The sequence below is a fragment of the Phaseolus vulgaris genome, chromosome 1, assembly GCF_051622355.1.
Source record: "Phaseolus vulgaris cultivar YP4 chromosome 1, ASM5162235v1, whole genome shotgun sequence".
NCBI classification, from domain to species: Eukaryota; Viridiplantae; Streptophyta; class Magnoliopsida; order Fabales; family Fabaceae; genus Phaseolus; species Phaseolus vulgaris.
This window is the reverse complement of record NC_143498.1, coordinates 24729913-24751345: the sequence shown is the minus strand read 5'-3', so window position 1 is coordinate 24751345 and position 21433 is coordinate 24729913. Positions and strand designations below refer to the sequence as shown.

Sequence of the window (21433 nt, the reverse complement as noted above, 5' to 3'; positions counted from 1 at the left end):
GATCGTAAAAGCATTCAAATCTCAAAGAACAGTGTTGAAGAGGATGAGCAGAACATCAATTTGGAGAAGTTAGACTTCTATGCAGAAAAACAACTGGTTGATTGCTCGAAACAATCGATTGAAATTCTGCAGCAAAGTGAGTTTGCCCAAAGAATGGAGGATTCCTAGATATCTGTCAGTGGAGAACATCATTGGGCAGATAAAGGAGGGTGTTTATACACGTAGCTCTATCTCAAACTTCTGCAGGCACACTGCTTTTGTCTCTCAAATTGAACCAAAGTCAATTGAAGAAGCTCTCAAGGATGAAAAGTGGGTTGAAGCTATGCATGAAGAGCTGAATCACTTTGCAAGAAATGAGGTATGGTTTCTTGTCCCTAAAACAACTGAGATGAACATCATTGGATCGAAATGGGTCTTCAGAAACAAACTGGATGAGGATGGTATGATCACAAGGAACAAGGCAAGGCTAGTTTCCAAAGGCTACAATCAAGAGGAGGTAATTGAGTATGGGGAAACCTTTGCTCCTATTGCAAGATTTGAGGCTGTGAGGTTGCTGCTAGCTTTTGCATGTATGAGTGGGTTTAAACTCTTTCAAATGGATGTCAAGAGTGCTTTTCTCAATGGTTACATCAATGAAGAAGTATATATGGATCAACCACCGGGCTTTGAAGATCATCATCACCCCAATCATGTCTTCAAGCTGAAAAAGGTTTTGTATGGACTTAAGCAAGCTCCAAGGCAGTGGTATGAAAGGCTTAGAAACTTCCTTTTGTCACATGGTTATGAAAGGGGAATGATTGACAAGACTCTCTTCATCAAGAAGTCAAATTTTGAAATTATCCTTGTGCAAATCTATGTTGATGACACCATCTTTGGTCCTACACAAGATAGTTTGTGTGAAGAATTTGTGGCAGTTATGAAAGGTGAGTTTGAAATGTCTACGATGGGAGAACTTTCTTTCTTTCTTGGATTGCAGGTCAAGCAAACAAAGGATGGAATCTTTCTATGCCAATCAAAGTATTGTAAAGAAATTCTCAAGAAATTTGAAATGGAAAGTTGCAAGGAAGCAAGAACACCTATGCCCTCAAGTTGCTATATGGATGCAGATGCTGCTGGAAAAGGGGTAGATCAAACAAAATATAGAGGTTTTATTGGCTCTTTGCTCTATCTCACAGCAAGTAGACCGAACATAATGTTTGCGGTATGTCTTTGTGCAAGATATCAAGCAAACCCAAAGGAATCCCACTTTAAAGCTGCAAAGAGGATTCTGAAATATCTCAAAGGAACAACAAATGTTGGTTTATGGTATCCTTCTCACTCTCCTATACATTTAATTGGCTATTCAGATTCCGATTTTGCAGGATGTAAGCTCGACAGAAAAAGCACAAGTGGTACTTGCCATCTTCTTGGTTTAGGTCTCATCTCATGGCATAGTAAGAAGCAATCTTGTGTGGCTCTCTCTACTGCAGAGGCTGAATACACTGTTGTTGGAAGCTGCTGTGCACAAATTCTCTGGCTTAAACAACAACTTGCAGATTTTGGATTGAAGATTAGCAAGGTTCCCTTGATGTGTGATAACACAAGTGCCATAAATCTTACCAAAAATCAGATTCAACACTCAAGAACTAAGCACATTGAGATTCACCATCATTTTATAAGGGATCATGTGAACAATGGAGACTGTGAAGTGAAGTTCATTGAGACAAAACTGCAACTGGCTGATATTTTCACAAAACCACTACCAAAAGAAAGGTTCTTCTTTTTTAGAAACGAGTTAGGCATTCTTGACTCTCAAAATCTTTCCTAAAACTGTTTTATAATTGTTATAGTCTATTTGTGAAGACAAATAGGGGGAGAATTGATTGGTTCTTGTATGTCTTTCTCTGAAAAAGTGTTTTAAATCTGCTAAAATCTCTGATATCATAACTGTTTTTGCTTCTGCTGACAGAAACAATCGACTGTTTCATACAAACAACCGATTGTTTATCTGGTATATTGTTTTCAAAATGTGAAAAACTAACCTGCTGTTGTAGGAAACACTGGATTGTATATATGTTGTTTTTGCAGAAATTGCTTCAAATTCAATCAAGTCCAACACAAGCAACCAGGGATTTGTCTTCATCAAATAGGGGGAGATTGTTGATTCAAGTGTGTTCAAGCTTTGAGCAATCCAAATCCTAAGCGTTTGATGGAAGGCTGGACGTGCTTGATGTTGCTGAGGTGCTTTAGAATAACATCTCGGGTAGATTATATTTGTAATCCACTCTTTGTTGAATTTAAAGCTTAAGTGTTTTCAAATCTTTTAAGTTTAAAGTGTTTTTCAAAACTAAGTGAAAAACAACCTGTTGTTTTGTCGAAACAACCGATTGTTTATACTTCGGTGTCTTTAAAAAGGTTTGAAAAAATGTTTTGGATGGTTGACTTGCTGTCAAACCAAAACAACCGATTGATTCGCTATTTCAACCGATTTTTTGTTTGGAATCCTAACAGAAACAATTTTGTTTTTTAAAAGAGCTTTAATTGATTTCATAACTGAATACGCTCCTTCTTTAAATGCTTTGACCAAGATTTGAATACTACAAATAGTTTGTTATTGTTTTATAACAAACAACAAGAAAGAAAAACAAATTTGAGTTTTTCAAAGAGTTTTCAAGCATTTGAGTTTTCACTTTGAGCTTTGGTTATTCAAGAGAGAAGTGGAATAGGATTACTCTGTATTGATTTCAGTTGATTCTGTAACAGTGTAATTCGTTCTGTGATTTGTGTACATTCTGATGTTGTAAAGCCAAGAAGGGTTGTGTGCTCTTGAGGTTGTCAAGATCAATATTCTTGGTGGAGTGTGTGCTGAGCCAAAGGAAGTGTGTGTCTTGAGGGGATCAAGGTCACTTATTTGGTGGTGTGTGTATGTAATCTGGATTTGATTACCTAGTGGATTCCCTAGTGGTTTCTGGGAAACTGGATGTAGCTCTTGGGTTAAGAGTGAACCAGTATAAACTATTTGTGCATTTCTCTCTTCCTTAAACTCTTTAATTTCAGTTGTTGTTACTTTTACTGGTATAAACAACTGATTGTTTTTTTGTTGCTTTTCTGTTTTGAGCTTTGTTCTTGGCAAACTGAATTCCTTAATCTAGTTTCTTGCAAAGAATTTCATTATATCCTAAAAAGTTTGTGAAAACCCCCTTTAAATCATTCACCCCCCCTCTAGTTTAAAGTCATACATTCTAATAGAAATAACCAATTGTTTTACCTCTAGCACATTTGAATAAAGCTGTTATGATTTCTTATGCATGATTACAGCTGTTTCGTTTCCTTCAAAACCCATTGTGGGTCAATAATGCATTACCTCTGAATCAGATAATAAAGAGATGTATTCTTTGTTTTCCTTGTTAAACTTGGTGAAATTATTCACATTCTTCTCCAAACATTCAGTCAACTCCTTTTCTAGTTTAGCCCCCATCTGAATACCAATCTTTACAATCCTACCTTCCTCTAAACTTATGGTTTTTATCTCCTCCACTGGTTGCAGTCGTTCCTCCTCATACTCAACTCTTGGATCTAACTCTACCCCCTCAAACTCTCGTTCCCTCCTCTCAACATTCATACACCTTTTTTTTATTTTTTAGGCTCCCCTCATAACATTTTCACGCGGTCCTTTGGTCTACTTTAACCGTTCCCACTGTTCCCCTATCGGTAGGATATTTCATCCTCATGTGCACTGACGATACCACCGCCCCTAACTTATTTGTTGTTGGTCTTCTTAACAAAATGTTATAAGAGGAATTAGTATTAACAACCATGTACCTGATCCTAATTATTTTGGCCTCATCCCTTTCTCCAAATGTTGTTCGGGCTTCCAAATAACCACGCACTTGAACCGGGTCTCTCGAGAATCCTACCAACACTCCATCATAAGGCTCAAACTCATCCAACAACCCACCCATAACCACAAATGAATCCCAAAAAACTACATCAGCCTTGGTCCACTGAAACCCTGTGAATCCTTCGACTCTTCATTATTATTGATATAACTATTGGATCATTGTCGTGTGGAAAAACATCCTTTAAATCATCTTCGATAAAACTTAGATTTGGTGTTCGTATTTTTTTTAGTGGCTAAAGGCATTGCTGACTGAGCATACCTTTTTCGATTTGCACTCGACACTCCTCCCGAGAATCCTCCTGCGATAGTATTAATTCTCCCATTATTGGTTTTTCATGTTGGTCCCCTGCCTCCTTTGCTGCTTAATCCTCCTTCAACACCTTCATTCTTTCGCCATGCTCTTCTCCTTCCTTTGCTTTAAAGATCTGTAACAGGCCCTTTTTTTATCAATACCTCAATTTGCCTTGACAAGGTATAACATTGTTCGGTATCATGGTCATACGCTTTATGAAAATAGCACCACGCATTTTTGTAACCTCCCATAAACCTCGTTGTTTTCTCTAGAAAACACAAAAGTTTGGCCATGTTCACATCTTCGACAATTTCTTTATGAGATACTATCAATTTTGGTGGGGCCCAATCAAACCTTCCCCCTCTCTTTTCATTTGAATGCTTGAAACCTCCATAAGGACCAACAACTCCCCGATTCCTCCCTTTTTACCTCAAAGGCCCTCATTTGTTGTTGATCGACCGTATTCCTACCACTGCCCTTTCCGCCATTGGTGGTACTCCTACTATGCCTTCTTCACCACTTTCTTCCTCCCTCTTTCTAATGGTAAACTCTTCTGCTTTAATATGGGACATTGCCCTAAGGTTGATAGCCGCCATGTCTTCAGGTCTTCGTCGCACCAAAGTTTCTCGAACGAAGTCCTCGAATGAACACTTCTACAAATATTTCTTCATTTGGTTGTGGAATTTGTACAACCACTTCGTTAAAGCGATGCAAATACTGTTTTATCGATTTCTTCTTTGATTGTTTCACCTAAAAAAGGTTTGTTGTCTCCAGGGTTTTGCTTTGTTTGCCGCAAAGTGAGAAAAAATAATTTGGTAAAAACTTCCAACAACGTGATAGACCCTCATGGCAAATTACTGAACCAATCCAACGTCATTCCCACCAGGGTTCCTACCAACATCTTACATCTGACCTCATCGCAAATCAACATTTGAGCTCTAAAAACTTTTATATGAGCATTCGGGTCTTGCCTTCCTGTAAATTAACCAACTTTTGGAAATACATAATTTGGGGGAATTGGCTAATTCAAAAATTTCCTCTGAAAATGGTTGAAAATCTGGTTCCACCTCCACTTCTTGTCGTCCATTGGTGTTTTGGCTATTGATTTGCCTCCGTAACTCCTCATTTTGTCTCTGAAGTCACTCTCGCACCCTGATTGACTCCTCCATCATTTCTCTTGCTTGAGTGTCTTCTCTTCTAAAGTCCTTCTGAGCCCTTCAGAACTCCTTTGCGCACTCTTCACTTTGTTTTACATTGTCTCCATCATCTCCATCAACGTCTGAGTTGCATCAGGTGGGTGAAACTCCATTTGCTTCCTCCCCCGCAGTGGTTTGTCGCGTTCTTCTCATAATCTTAAAATTCCAAGTTATGTATCGGTAGTGGAAACAATTTTACCTACTCCACGGTGGGCGCCAAAATATTCCAAACAAGAGTATTGACGATCTCAAACCTAAAACATTCAGTGTAGCAAAAAATAAGTGTACTCTTAGCTAGTGTGTGATTTGTCCCTCTTACTTGTGCGTTCTTTGATATATACTGAAAATATCCATCATATCCCTTTTGTATTGGGTCTTAATATTGACCTAATTTAGTAATAAAGGCTAATTATTCAGTATCCCTTCATTTATACTGATACGGTATTGATATCTTTAATATAAATATCGGTAAACAATCTACTTAATCGTATTGTCGAGTCTTGTCCATTATACTACCGTAAGAATAGAACTTGTCAAAAAGCTTATAAGACAATCTAAGAACTTAAATAAGGTGCTTACACATTTTAATAGCTTAATTTGCAACCACTATAACACAAAAATAAATTACTATTATAAAAATTATTATATTATAACAATGACCTATATATTTTTGTATTAAAATGAGAAGCGATATTAAGCTTACTAATTAATTGTAAAATTCATCAATCAATTTTGGTTTTGGACAGAAAGTTATTTTTTTACTGCAACTTTTCTAGAAAAAAATCAACTAAACTAAGTTTTATTTTGTATAGAAAACTAACATTATTATAAAATGTTAATTTCTCATAAACAATCTCCTATACTTAAAAAAAGCTAGCAAAACATAGACGTTATTGAACAGAAAAGACTTCATTACATGGAGGAACTTGTGGATTGTAGCATATGTTATACCACCAATAAGATACATTTGTCCTAAGGGGTTGATTGGAAGTGAAACATAATTACTAATTAGCTCGCGAAGAATATAAAAAAAAAATAGCATGTAATTAATTAGTCAACACATTATTGATGTTGATTTAATTCCAATCTTTTAGCTTTTAATAAATTTAGGCTGATACACAAAAATAATTAGATAAAAAATTAGAAAATTCAATTTTTTATAATTTAAAGAAAAATTTAATTATTTAAAATTATGCAGTTTTAATCTAAAAACATAAAAAAATTAGGTTTTATATTTTTTAATTTTTAAATATCTAAAATTGTATAATATTTATTTTAACATAGACTAATTTCAAATTTCATATTTTTACACATATATTTAAAATGCTAGTAATATTTTTTTGCAGGTATAAAGTAATGATATTATATAGGGTGATGACGTTATTTATAAATCTTTAAGTGTTTATGATTTTTGAAATTTTAAATATCTAAAGTTGTTTAATATTTATTTTAACAGAAAATTAATTTAAAATTGTCTAATATAAATTTCTAAAATTTCAAAGTGGAACTTGCATGTTCCACTAATGAGTGAATACTATTAACTATTCTAGTATATGTAAATAGACTTGGATTTTCATAAAGGAAAACAAGTAACTTTAAATAATCCGGTTTGGTTCTTTGGGACTTTTAACTAGAAAAGTAGTACTTGGGTAATGTACTCATTGTTATAGTTTGGCCACTCACTTATTTCCAATGGGTTTGACCTTAGGTTATAGATAAATAATTTTTCGAGTACTTTATCATTTAAAGTCCTCCAATTTTACTCATAGGTTGTTTTCAACACTTAAATTGACTCGGTATATTTCATGGGTCTCATAATATAAAATATATGAAATAAAATAGGATACAATGTGTCGGTGATAGTTTAGAAAAAGAAATAGAGTAAATAGGCAGTTTTGTATAATAAGTATTAACATGTTTCGTATAATAAGAAAAAACAAAAAGAATATTAGTACAAAAACTTTAATTACATTAGTTTTATTTGAATTTTGTTAATGATTGAGGTAATTGAGCCTTTGAATTTTGTTAAAGATTGAGATAATTAAGTGTAATTGATATTTGTTAGAGAAAAATAAAACACCCTAAATGTTTTGATTATGTGATTAAAAACAATAAGTGAAGAGCTTGAAAGGGACGAAGTAGTTGCGTATGAGAGTTTGTTGATCAGATAAGGGGTGCATATGCTTCATCTAACATAAAGCATTATGTCAAATTTCACTTTATCTCGTAAATTAATTAAAAATCATTTAAATCATTTAATAAGTATAGATAGAGATTTCAAACTGGCACACATGAAAAATATTTTAAAGTTTGAGTTTAAAAAAAAATGAGAATGTCTTCTTGCTTTTAAGATTAATTGTATATTAATATTTATTTATTAATTTTTCTTTAATAAATACACTTCACAATTACTAAAGAACAAACATAGTTTCATCTTGAACGAATTCAAACAACACTAATCAAGTTAAAAAAAATATTTTAAAATTATTATTTCTTTTATTATATTAAAATGAAATATATTATTTATTCTCTTAAAACATCTCTGTTCCAAAAGAAAAATGTGATTAAAAAGTTTGTATTTCTTATTATCTAATACCGTGCACTTGATTTTCTTATTTAATTACTTTTATACAAATTTTAAAGTGCTTCATATTTTAATAATAGTATTTAGTATTTACGTTCCTGAAAAGTATTATAAGAAAATTATCCACGTTATATTGGTTTAACTAATTAGAATCAACGAAGAACATATATGACTATCTCATGTTAAAATTACGTTTTGAGAAGTTATAATGTGAATTAACATTAAATTAGCGTTTTTATAAACAAGTAAATTGGTAATTATGGGTAGGAGTAACCTGGTAATTAAGTTAAATTGTAATCTGTAAAGCCATGTAAGTTTATGTTTAACAGAGAAAAGCGATTAAGAAAAAGGAGGGAAAGAAGAAGAAGAAGAAGCAAAAGAAGTGATAATTATGAGCATGATATATAGTTTAGAAGCAGAGTCTTCTCTTACAGGCCTCAAAAGGCAGAGTGTAGAAGCATCCTAAATCTCTAACAATTTCTTCAATCAAATCCTTGCAGATATAATCTTGCAAAGCCAACCCAATTCTTCCAAGCTCTCGTTTTTCTCCCCATTCAATGTCCCTGCACACTTCATCAACACTTTTTATCATGGCTTTGCTACTCCACATGACCAAATGGTCTTCGTCGTTCACTTTCTTGTTCAATGACTCGCATGCCATTCTCTCGTACATGTAAATGCTGCTGATTTCTTCTTCTCCTGGCTTCTTCAGCAACTGTTGTTTTTGTTGTTGTATTCGTGCTGCACACAAAAATGTCATCATCATCGTTAATCATATCATGTTTTATTATATTACAGATACAGAACTGATTCCATACATAATAATAATAGTTAATACTCAATGTTTTAATCTTGTAAGAATTGGATAAACTGACCATGTTGAGTTATTAGAGACTTTCTGCACTTTGGTTAATACTGTGTATGTGCATTATTTGAAAAATAAATAATTTGAAAGTTGAACATGTCCACAACAATATCCTCAAGCCATCACCCGCATGGAGAGGATGGTTTGGGTGGGGCTATAAATTAACAAATCACCTAAAAAGTGAGTCTCTGCGTGGCAGGTAAAGCTCCAAAGGTGGGTGCACTCTTTTCTCTCTCCACCCTCCTTTTTCTTTTGAACATCTTTTTGACTGCCTCAATTCATGAGGCACAGTCTTTAGAGTGAGTATATCAATTGTGGTCCAACATCCATCTACCAAAGTACCACATTTTATTAGTCTTTTGGTATTTTGGAACCAGAAAACACAAAACCAACCTATGGGATTCTTTAATTTTGGTTTCTAGCTAAAAACAAATAGTAATTGCTGGGTAGAGGACATGAAGTATTTTCATCTGTGGTGAAACGTACATGGCAGGAACATTTGGAAAAGAGGAATTATTCAGTGGTTTCATTTTAACAGAACTGTGGATCACTTTATGTTAAATTGGGTGCAAGATGATTGCAGTGGTAAGAGGGAATTAATTTGTCTCCCACTATGATGGTCATGATGGTGTGGTTTACAAACAAGTTATGATTTCGAAACATGGAATCCTAAAAATCATGGGCAGCAGCAGTGTGCTTTTCATCAAACATCATTGTCTCTCCTCTTCAAGGCTAAGCAGTAATAACCACTTTAACACCATCCAAGTTAATTACAAACTATGCTTCTTTCCTCCGGCTTAGGGATTGTGGATGTGCTTTCACAAAATGACAACTAAGATGTTTGGAATTGGCATTATTATGGCACATGCCACTTATATATTGATTTTAATAATAATAATAATTAAATAACTTCACTTTTTGACTTAGCATAATCTTACAACTAATCCCAAAATTTAAAGGGAAACAATTTTGCTATTAATCTAGATATAACAACTAAGTTTAAGTAGCCTGTGCCAATTCCTTTTTCACTTTAGTCATTTCATACCTAATAAGGGAGAAAAGAAAACACTTTTGAAAATTTACATATCAACTTTAAACATGTGCAGAAGACAAGATAAAAGAGACCAAAAGAGGTAATCAGCTCATCTAATGACCTAAATCCTATTTCTTCTCCTGAAAAACCTATGCATATAAAAACATGGAGTACGAAATAGTAACAAGGAATATTTAAGCCACATGAGTTGAAACTAAATTATAGAATCATTTTTCTCAGGATTATAGACTCATCACTTTCTCTTTCTCCTCCTCCTCTTCTTCTTTACAACGCATATCTACCCCGATAAGATGATCATTGAGTATTATCTAAAACTAAAACTAAAACTAATTTGCTAACAGTGTTTTGTGGAAGAATTTCGGTAAAATTATTTTTAAAGAAATGTGATTTATGTTTAGATGTATTTATTCTACAAAATCAGTACATTTTCAGAACAATATTTAGTTAACGTAAAAGTTCAAAATCAATTATTGAACTAAAATAAATTTATTCATATAGAACCAAGTGAACATTTGTAAAACCAACCCCGTACTAAAAAAAATTGGTAGTATAACAGGTTTTAAATGAACGAAGCTAATTACACTTCTTGACTCCATGCAGAAGTATTTATTATAAGCATATCTTATAAAAGAGTAATTACAGATAAAGAGAATTATAGTAGATTTTTCGTTGGTCACGTTAACCTATAATTAAAATTAAAAATAATTTAATTTAAATTTAAAATGATGAAAAAACACCGTGGGAATGGATACTAAGGTTAGTAAGAGGCTTACCAAATGAATGCCGTCCCGAGGGGCAACTAGGACTGAGTGGAGAACGAGTGAACTCGTCGAGCACGGACACGGGACTCGGTTGCTGTTGCTGTTGCTCCCCGTTAATCACTGAACACTTCACCTCCGAAACCGTTCTCAACTTATCTTCCAAGCCAATGGAAGCCACCGCCGGCGACGGTGACTGCGGAGGAGGATCTGTCAAACGCACGGCCTCGATTATCTTCTTCAGCGCTTTGAGATCCTCGTCGCATCTCTGCAACGCGCCGAGAAGTTTCTGCCTCTTCTCCACCACCGAATCCTGCGGCGCCGGAGGCGCCTCTAATCCCATGAGCCTCGCTACAAGCGCCGGCCCCTCGCGCCGGTTCTCCACCGGAGGCGGCTTCACATTGGTGCGGCGAATCTCAGCCGGCAACGTCGGGCTCCTCGGAACTTCGCTCGACAGCTTCCGGTGGCTGGTGGCGTCCTTCGCATTTTCCGGAGGCGAATTTTCGGCGGCTGCGCGAACGGAATTCTTATTAATCTGCCTCTTTCCTGAGAAAAGGACAAAAGAAAAGAATATTGTGTGACTAAAATTTTCCGAGAAAGGAACGAAACAGATATGGTGTGGGCCCGAAGAAATGCGAAACGAAACGCACCAAATGTGAGGAAGCGACGAGAGCGACGAGCATTGGAATTGGAGATGAAGTGGAGAATGCCGGACATGCAGCCGATTGTTTTCGCGTGAAGCTTCTCCGGCGGAGTTTCTCGCCGCGACGACGACGGCGACACCGCGCTGCTTTGTCGCTTCATTACTCTCTCTCTCTTTCACACACACACACACACTTACTCTTTCTTTTCCTCGTTTGACTCGCCTACCCCTGTGTTTGTGTGAAAGAGCAACGGTTATCACAAAAACAACGTAAACTAAAGCAAATTGCACGTGGAATGTTAATTATCATGTTTCGGTTACTTTTTCTCTTTTCGTTACTGTCTTTATTTTTCTTTTTTCTTTTTCTTTTTTATCTGTGGGATGATAATTAATTTAGTGATAATTACGTGTCTCCTTTCTATTTTCCATGAGATTAAGTTAAGTATTTGTGCATGTGATTAAAAATAGTTTTAGTGATTGAATGTGAGAGAAATAGGTGGTGTGGTAGTTGAGTAAAATGAGGGAGTGTGAGGTTTGTTGCACGGGATGTGAATGAGTGGCACCCCCAAAGAGATGAAAAGAGTGGTTAAAAGGAAAATAAAATGATGCACAAGTGGTCAATTGGTCATGGTTTGGGCATCCAATTTTGCATGACACTCATTATGAACAAAGGAGGAACCCTACTTCTAACCTCCTTTCAATTATAAAACCCAAAAACTAGTTAAACCTGCAAATCATTATCTAAACCCTCTCTACTCTACTTTTAATTTTCAACTCATTCTACTTTCAACTGAACTTCAATTATCCTTCCTATTACACACCATTTCTATTTTTTATTTTTTTTTGCTTTGTATCCAATATTTGTAATTAGAGGCTATATATTTTACTAAAATTGCTAAATCAGATTTTCCTTTTACAAGATTAATTGAAAACCATCAAATAATTTCATTCTCCTCTAATAAATGTATTCTAATTAGGATAACAGAATATAAACAAACAAAGAGATTTTTCTTCATATAGAACTATTTTTACTTTTATTTTCTCATCTAACACTCTTTTGTTTTTATTTCTCTATCTAGCATCATTTTTTTTATTTTCCTATCTAGCATAGTTTCAAAAAAAATTAAAAAAATTTATTTCTGTTTTAGTTTTTATTTTTATTGTTGTTGTTTTTATTTTTTATATTTATTTATTTATTTATTTCTTTGTTAGATAGGGAAATAAAAAAAAAAATACTAGATAAAAGTGGAAATAATGTGAAAAAAAAAATCTCACAAAGAAAAATGGTCTTATTTAGATAATTTCTATAGTATCTTCATTTAATAGATTTTATGTTAGTAACTATTTTATTCTAGATATCCAGCTTCAAGGAAGAGTAGTTAAAATCAATTATTGATTTTTAGTAGTCCAATTGATTGTTAGAAACTAACTTTAATTTAATTAGCATGAATTATTTGTTTGTACATTTAAGATGAAAGTACAATGAGATTTATTTATTATTAATCACTTTTGATAATGAATAACTTGATACCTGTTTTTACAGCTAAGTCATGCTACCTCAGATATCAATAGTTCCACTACATGATTAGGTTATCTGACCAACTTAATTTATGACAAAGGGAATACACTATTTCCTAACTCATCAACCTCTGCACTATTTATTAGGTCATCTGACTTACAAGGTAAGGGATACCTAATTTTATTAAAGCTTTAACACTTCCATGTACTACCCTTCATCTCTACTTTTATAAAACTATTGTGGAAAATATTTCATCAGAACATAGAAATATTTCAAAAACAATAAAAACTCATTTTTCACTACAAATTTTTCAGCACTTACAAAGAAGAAGAGATAAAAACTCATTTCAGTTTTACATAAAGGTTGATCCTCCTCTCACTCTCTCTCTCAAGTTAATAATTAATAAAATCATTATCTTAAATTTACATAATCAGGTTAATAATTAATATAAGCAAGTTAATCACTATATCATGATAATTACCATATTATAGATTATTTGACATTATTAATTTTAACAAAACTAATACATGTCTTTTACTGTAGCATGCATATAAAATATAATCAATGGATTCCCATTGCTTTTGGCTTATTCCATGATTACCATTCATAGCTTAAATCTAAAGTCATCGATTTTAAATAAAAAAGATAAAGTAAAAAAAAGTACAGTCATTATCGATGTCAAGTTGGTGAATGGAATTTCTCTGATTAAAAATAACCCTGGAATTCTGTTGCAGACGAAGGGTTGTGTTATTTTATACCCAATTATAAGCCCAAATTTCAGTAACATTTGTTTTCCGAAAAAAAGACAAGAGAGAAACAAACAGGTTTAAAGATTCATTTTAATATATGAAACTCATTAACTCCTCCTCACGTGTCTATGTCGAACATACGTATTGTACATCGACACTTATATGATACTCGTATGATATGTATGGGTGAAGTGTTCAATCCAAAAAATATTTGCTGAATTTTAATAATTTTAACATGGTTCTAACACAATTTTAAAAATAAAAAATATATTAATTTTCTAAAAATTTAAATATATTGTATAAATATTTATTATGATTATAAAAATAAGTAACAAATCTTTTTGAATCAGCAATAAAAAATATCTTTCTGTTTAAGAAAAATTGAAAGATATACTTGTACACATAAATTTTTATTTTTATTGTCAATTTATATAATTTATAATTATATAATATATAAATTTGTGTTCTTATATCTTAAGTTTTAAAGATTATACATATTTTCATATTTGTGTCCTATGTAGAATTGATCTCAGTGTCTCTACTAAATAGATTGTCATGCTCTACTTTCAAAGAAAGAGTTAAGTTATAATGAAAACAACTCTGAAAAAAAAATAGACATTTTTATATTTTTCAAAAAGTATAAATTCTTTTTAGAAACTATCTCACTTTTTTCAAATTTTACATCTTAATGTCTAACTAATAATTTTTTAATAGTGAACTTAATTTGATCCAGAAAGCAGTGGTTGTAATAACCTTTGTGTGCGCAAACATCAAAGCACTCCATTGATTATTATGACTATTGGAACTAATTGCTGTTTTTATCTTTTAGCTTTTTCATAGGTTTAAATCTACTTTTTTTACATTTCACGTAACTAGATTTGTCTCTTTCTGTAAAAAAAAAAATCCAAATATTAATTTCTTCAGGTTGTAGAAGTTACTTTGAATTAGGTGCAGTAAATATGTTTGACCTAATTCCTTTCAACGATGAAAGAGTTGAGAGAAAATAGTTAATAGCCGCCGCAATTTAAGGCATTTGACCAGACTTCTAAAATATAGCAGCTTCCCAATATTAAAAAACAAAAAAACGAAAAATGCATAGAATTATCAACAATGTATGTGCAGGTGTGTTATACTAAGGTTCAGTATTTAGTATGGAGAGAAAAAAAGAGAGAAAGAAAATAGAGTGGCAATAAAAGCTATTTGATTTTTATTTTTATAATTGATTTGTGGGGAAAACATTTTTTTTCCTTGCTTTTCTTTCATTGAAATACTTTGCAGGTCTTTATGAGAGTTTTATTTTAATAAAATTATTAAAGATCTTATATCGATTATAAATAAAGACATTTTTTAGTATATAAGTAAATGCAAGCTTCATTTTATGAGTCAATTTTATATAGTTAAATTACGTTTAAAGTCTTATTCTTATAAGAATTATTTAAAGTCTATTCTAACAAGAGTTTATCCACTATTAGATTGCTATCAAACTATCTATAAAATTTATCCACTAGTATCACAAACAAGTTGGTAGGTCTCGATATAAGTTTTCTAAGATTGAATTAGACTTTAAAGTCTACTTCTTAATAAAAACTTATATGTTATAATATAGGTACACTAGTTGTTTTTCATCATGGGTTTCTCTCAATTGCAAATTTCATATATATATATATATCAAATTTATTCTCTTAAAAAATATTGTTTGATTTCAAATATTTTCTCAATAGTTATCATCCATGTTCTTACAATTTGAGACTGAATATCCCCTATCAAGCTTGCTTCGTCTTCTCTTCAGTTTCGGTTGTCCTCCTTCTAGGTTCATGAGAGTGAGGTACCTACAAAGATACTCCGACGCTCAAGTCAGACGAGGTATATTTAATTGTTCAGTTTCAGTGTTTAAACAACCATTACCTTTTACCATAGGGGTGCTCTTTTATTTATACTTTTCTATTGGGTCTTTCGTTGTTGCAAGGATTAGCACAAGCCCAATTGTCCCTTAATTATGTTTTGTGCTTCTTAATCAAGATTAGTCTATTTAACATGTAATTTTGGCGTGGTATTCATTTTGACTGGAAAATTGTGAGGCTGCCAGCGGTGGCCGGTTTCTCAGCCTCTCAGATACTGGTAGGACACATGCCCCTCAGGCTTGAGTTTTTTTGAAGTAAAACAAAAAGTCTTAGTCTATTTTACTTACTTGTTGTTTCAGATACATAATGCTGATTGTTTTGTTTCGTTCATCATGCTTTGTCGCATACCCGCGAGGGAGGAGTGCCTTACCTTGGTTGTTGTTCATGATTAACGTGGAAATGTCGTGTCATGTCAGTTCATGAACAGTCGGGTGATCTGGGCCACTCCTTCTCACTTGATCCAACACTCAAGATTTCTGAACCGTTTCATTTCCCCTCCTTTTTCTGATGCTATAAAATAGTGTGGTAGTGGTCCCCTCATTTACTCATTTTCCTTCTTTCACCTCTTTCTTTCTCTGATTACCCACCAAGCTAAAAGTCGAGGTAAGCATGTCTTTTTCTTTCTCTGATAGCTCTACCTTGAAAGTGTCTAAGTTTGTTGGCTGTGTATTGCCTTGTGAGGTCGTGCATCTCTTTGAGACCGCTTCAGCCAATTCCAAAAGTTCCTCAGAATCTTACCATGTTAGTGGTCAAGCTAACGTGGGTGGGGTTGCCGGAGACGTTTGTCTTTCGGTTGATCCCGTAGTTAGTGCTGTTGAGCTGGACGCCCTTCCAATTCGGGCTACCGGGTTCGAGTGGGTTGACTCCAGAGTTCAAGAACATTCTTCTCGGTTTGGCACCACTGCTTCGCAAAATCCTTTTAGCGCTAGTATAGATATGTTGGATCTGGAAGCACTCGACGAGGTCATTTCCCTCTGAAGGTGCTTGCCATCCGACGTTGTATGTTTAGGTAGAGATCCTATGTTGGGTGATTATTTTTTCTTTTACTTGTGATTAATAACAGATGATCATGTTCGTTTTCCTTTCAATGAATTCATCATTGGTGTGTTGTGGGCCTTGAACGTAGCTCCATCACTACTTCACCCAAATAGCTCGGCATATATCCAAGATTTTCGGCTCGTGTGTTTGTCGCTATGTTTAAGGCCGACACCCCAGTTTTTTAACAAATTACCTGGGTAACTGAGTAGGGTGGTTGTCCTTGATAAGTCAACTGAGGTCGTGCTTGTTGGTCCCTTTCACTTCTTGGTATAAGAACTTTAAGGGGAATTTCTTTAAAGTTGTGGTCGGGGAGGAGGGTCGTCACTTTTTTATGATGGTGACACTCCTTGGTTTCCCTTCTATTGGACTCCTGAACCAACACGCTTTCGTGTATGGCCAAGGTCTTCACTAACCCGAGAAGTTTTGGCAACTTTGTTCGTTTTAGACAAGCTTCCCCTAAAAATCCCTACTTGGCATCTGTTGTGGGTTTTCTTGTCACCAACTCGGCTTCGTGACACTGAGGGTGAGCTTTCGTTTTTATATGCACTTTCGTCTTTTTTTATGTTTGTTTGACTTTTTCCTTTTGCAGCTATCATGGACTCCGTGAATTCGAAAGAAGGGAATTTTTTTTATAAAAAGTTACTAAAACAGAGGCAGGTGGTGCCTGGAAAGGCTCCGCCTGTTCAGGTCGAGGCCGTAGAACCACTGCGAACGGTTCGGGCTAGTGAGACTTTGCCTCCCATTAATCTGAGTTCAAAGAAAGCTTGTTGGGATCATAAGAAGTCGTCTCGACACCACTCAGATAGGTCATCTTTTAGAAAATCTCATAAGAAACTAGGTCAAGTTCATCACGGGAATTCTTGGGTATAGATATGCATCTCGGCGAGAAGGTTTCAATCCCATTAGGATCGGTAGAGAGGGAGTGTCATGTCAACCACAACTTCTGAGTTAGCCGAGTCATTTTTAGAGTTGAGCACTCGGGTCGTCCTCCTGGGCAAGCGGATGGACACCGTACTTAAAGAGAAGGGTGGGGCTGACATAGAAGGCTTTAAGACTCAATTATCCAAGTCTACCTCCTCTCTCCAGTATGCTCTAGATTCCAACAGTGCTTTGATTGGCCAAAACAAAGACTTGGTCGCCAAATTGGCCCAACTGAAATTGGATAACGATGCGCTATTGACTCGCTGCCTCAATGCCGAGGAGGAAGAGAAGGTTCTGTCGGTCGAAAATGATAGTTTAAAGCAAAGTTTAACCGACATGACCATGACCTATTACGCTGAACAAGACAATACCGAGCGGTTGCAGATGACCTTGCACAAAGTGGGCGAGGACTTTCATCGGACCCAAGACTTCGTTCTCCATCAACATGAGCTTGGTTTCAATAAGGCCCTGGATCAAGTGGCTCATTTCTACGGCATCCCCCTTAACAAAGGAAAGTTTGACATGAAAAAAGATTTCTATAAGGGGAGCTCATGTTGGTCATTGACATACCGGAGGATGATGGTGGCAAAGAGTCTGCTCAGCCGACAACCCCTAGTCTTGAAAATGTAGTCGGGAAGGCTTAGTCTTGTTACCTTAGGTCGAGATTGTTTCTCGACCTCTTTTTGATGATGGTTAATGTTAGAATATATGGCATTAAACAAGAGGGGGTGAATTGTTTAAAAGGGGTTTTTGAAAACTTTTTCTGGTTTAATGAAATTCTTTGTATAAATCCAGAACAGGAATCAAGTTAGCCAAGAACTCAAGCAGTTATATAGCAATACATAGAAAAACAATCGATTGTTTCTTTGAAACAATCGATTTTTTATATTAGTTAAGCTTAAAACAAAATTTAAATGAGTTCAGGGTAAGAGAGAATAACACAAACAGTTTATACTGGTTCACTCTTAAGCCAAGAGCTACATCCAGTCCCCAGAAACCACTGGGTAATCCACTAAGCAATCAAACCAGATTACAAAACACAAACCACAAAAGTAATGCCCTTGAACCCTTCAAGAAACACACTACCTTTGGCAAACCACACCAAGAGTATTGATCTTGAACCCCTCAAGAACACACAATACTCCTTGCAACACAACTCCAGAAATATAGAAGGTTTTGAAAGGATTACACCTGATCACAGTACAATCTGAATTGAGTACAATTTCAATCCTATTTCACTCTCTCTTGAAAATCCAAAGCTTGATGTGAATCTTGAAATCTTAGAATCAAATTTGTCAAACTGAATTTCTTAAAACTGTCTCTTATTTGTTTGAAAACATAAAAAAACCATTTATATGTTCCAAAGATTGGTCAAAGCATTTAATGAAGGAGCGTATTAAGTTAGAAAACATTTAAAACAGATTCACCATTCAAAACTGAATTCTGTTAGGATTTTCAAAGAAACAATCGGTTGAAACCACGAAACAACCGATTGTTTTGGTTTGACAGTTAAGTCAACCAAACCAAACACCTTTCAACCTTTTTCAAAAGCTCCTAAGAGTAAAACAACCGGTTGATTCGACAAAACAACAGGTTGTTTTTCACTTAGTTGGAAAAACACTTAATTTCAAAAAGGTTTTAGTTCACATTAGTTTTAGATTCAACAAGGGAGTGGATCACACTTTATTCTACCCAGATCCCACCCAAACACAACAGCAACACCAGTCTTTCATCAAACACATTGGATTTGGATTCTTCAAAGCACTTGATCACTCTTGATCAACAATCTCCCCCTATTTTATGAAGACAAATCCCTGGTTGCTTGTGTTGATCTTGATTGAATATGAAACAGCACCTGCAAAACAAAAAGCTATGCAATCCAGAGCATCTCTCATAGCAGGTTATGATGGCACATAAACCAGTTTTCTACATAACCATAACAGTAGAAAAACTAGCCAAACAACTAAGTTAAAACATACCAAACTGCAGCACCATACAAACCAGAATGCAGCAAAACATTAAATCAGAGTTATAACAGTTTTAAGACAACACATTAACCATATTCTCCCCCTATTTGTCTTCATAAATAGACTTTAGGAAGAGATAAAAACATAATAGTCCAAAATAAAGCAAGGCAAGCATAGAAAAAATAACAAATCTTGACTTCAATCATCTTTTCCATACTGCAGCTCAAAAAGTTGGTTCTGAATAACTTCAATCTATTCATCCAGGGTCTGAAAACGTGTGTCCATGCTTTGAAATCTGTTGTCAAAGTTCTGAAAATTTGTAACACAAAGATCATGAAGATTTCTTTGATTTTCAGCAAAGTTGTCCAGCCTATTGACCATGAATCTCTCAAAGGAAAACATTGAGGGAATCCTATTTCCTTGATGTCCAACACTTGTTCTAGTACCTAAGTCAGCAATAGGTTGTTCTTCATCTTGAACATTAACATCATCACCTTCAACAACTTCTTGATATCCTTCATCATGTTCAGCATGAGCACCACTTGAGGAACCACCATGTTCACCATCCTTACTTACCCATCTTCCATTAACCTTGGTAAAACCCATCTTGGTTAATGAACCATTGTTCACTTCATGTGTTAATTTCACCAAATAAGATGTTTCATTCTCAAGATTCAGTTCAAAATAGTTTAAGAATTTAGAAATCAAGATAGCATGAGGATAATGATAGTCACTTAACCTCATAGATTTCTGCATGTGATCCTTTATGATATGAATCCAATTTATATTGACTTTGCTCATAATGCAGTATATGTAGACAAGATCTTCCTCAGTGAGAACAAAATGGTTGCTCCCTCTTGGTGTTAGAATCCAAGTGACAATGAGAGCCAACAACCTTTCATTCAACTTCAACCCTCCAATAGAACAAGTTCTTACTTGTGCACGAGGATTCTTCAAACAAATTTAATAATATTGAATCTTGTTGAAATTTTCCACCACACCAATATTCCCTTTGTTGATTCTCAAACCAGCATACTTTAAGCCAGTCACAGCAGCCCATACCTCATGAGTAATCTCCATATCCACACCCTTGACATGAGAAACAAGATTGTTACCTTCAAACTTTAAATTGGTGTAGAAAACCCGAATAAGATCCAGATAGATGTTCCCTTTCATCTCTTAAAACCTCTTTAGCAGTTGTTCTTTGAGTAGTTTTCTCGCATCATCTAGCTTTTGACTCTTCAACCAGCTAAAAGAGACAACTTTTGGGTTGTTTATCACTTTTCTACTTGTTTCAAAGCGATATTTCTCAGTCAGTTCATTGTCTCCTGAAAACCAACCTTCAAAATGCCCTCCTAATCTTTCAACTCTGGTTTTAATTCTTTTTTATGATGGAGGAGTGGAATCCATGAAACCAGAATGAGAGAAATCATAAAAACAGAGGAAAATATTATATGCAGCAAGAGATATGCCAATGGGTTATTTTTGTGTAAAAAAATAGTTGTAAAGGGTTTTATAGCAAAACAAAAATCCTCTTTGATCCTTTGGTTGCAGTGGGTTCCAGTCTTCAAGAAGAGGAATCTGGTCAAGCTTGCACAATAACCACGTCGGCCCATACCAGAAAAACACATGGTCAACACATGTGGATTTGACTAGTCATACAGGCACTTGAATTTCCAAGATATGGAATATATTCCTTTTATGACAAGAAGTAACTTTCTCCTGAACAATCAGACCTCATGACTGCTTTATTGACTCATAATCCCTTTAAAAAAGAAATCTATAAAAGATAGAATGCATAAAGAAATTAAATCAATTTTATGCAGTGTTGTCAGAGAAGAAACAATTGGTTGTTTCGAGGAAACAATCGGTTGTTTTTCTGAAACAGCAACAAGTTTTGAATTTTAAAAACAGATAAGAATCAAAATGTAATTGTAAACATATAACACACATAGATGTAGATTTTAGCATGGATTAATAACAGAAAAACAAAGACAAAGAAAGTCTTATCCTTTTGTCATGAAGTCCCTTCAATGAGTCATTATTCATGATCAAGAAAGCTTTTT

General features: G+C 34.5%; 1 protein-coding gene and 1 long non-coding RNA gene across 3 annotated transcripts; one reads left to right on the top strand and one right to left on the bottom strand.

Moving 5' to 3' along the window:
* Nucleotides 1-8335: 8335 nt before the first annotated feature.
* Nucleotides 8336-11544, bottom strand: LOC137813764 (uncharacterized). Its single transcript, XM_068616183.2, has 3 exons — nt 11280-11544; nt 10645-11175; nt 8336-8693 (listed from the first exon to the last, which is right to left on the bottom strand). Exons 1-3 carry the CDS (start codon nt 11431-11433, stop codon nt 8362-8364), a joined length of 1017 nt encoding a protein of 338 aa, XP_068472284.1. The 5' UTR covers nt 11434-11544; the 3' UTR covers nt 8336-8361.
* A 4441-nt stretch (nt 11545-15985) lies between these two features.
* On the top strand, nt 15986-18197 carry LOC137813763 (uncharacterized). 2 transcript variants are annotated; one of them, XR_011081505.2, is made up of 2 exons: nt 15986-16044; nt 17069-18143. It is a non-coding gene; the product is annotated as an uncharacterized LOC137813763 (long non-coding RNA). The 2 variants fall into 2 exon arrangements; XR_016520367.1 differs by lacking the exon at nt 15986-16044 and adding an exon at nt 16067-16450 and having other exon boundaries at nt 17069-18197.
* The last annotated feature ends 3236 nt before the right edge of the window (nt 18198-21433 follow it).

What these genes read in the sequence shown, in the direction of transcription:
- LOC137813764 (XM_068616183.2), bottom strand. Translation starts at nt 11,433, where the DNA reads ATGAAGCGACAAAGCAGCGCGGTGTCGCCGTCGTCGTCGCGGCGAGAA. An exon ending in TCGTCGCTTCCTCACATTTG is followed by an intron (nt 11,176 to 11,279) that starts GTGCGTTTCGTT and finishes TCCTTTTCTCAG; the next exon opens with GAAAGAGGCAGATTAATAAG. An exon ending in CTCGGGACGGCATTCATTTG is followed by an intron (nt 8,694 to 10,644) that starts GTAAGCCTCTTA and finishes TTTTGTGTGCAG; the next exon opens with CACGAATACAACAACAAAAA.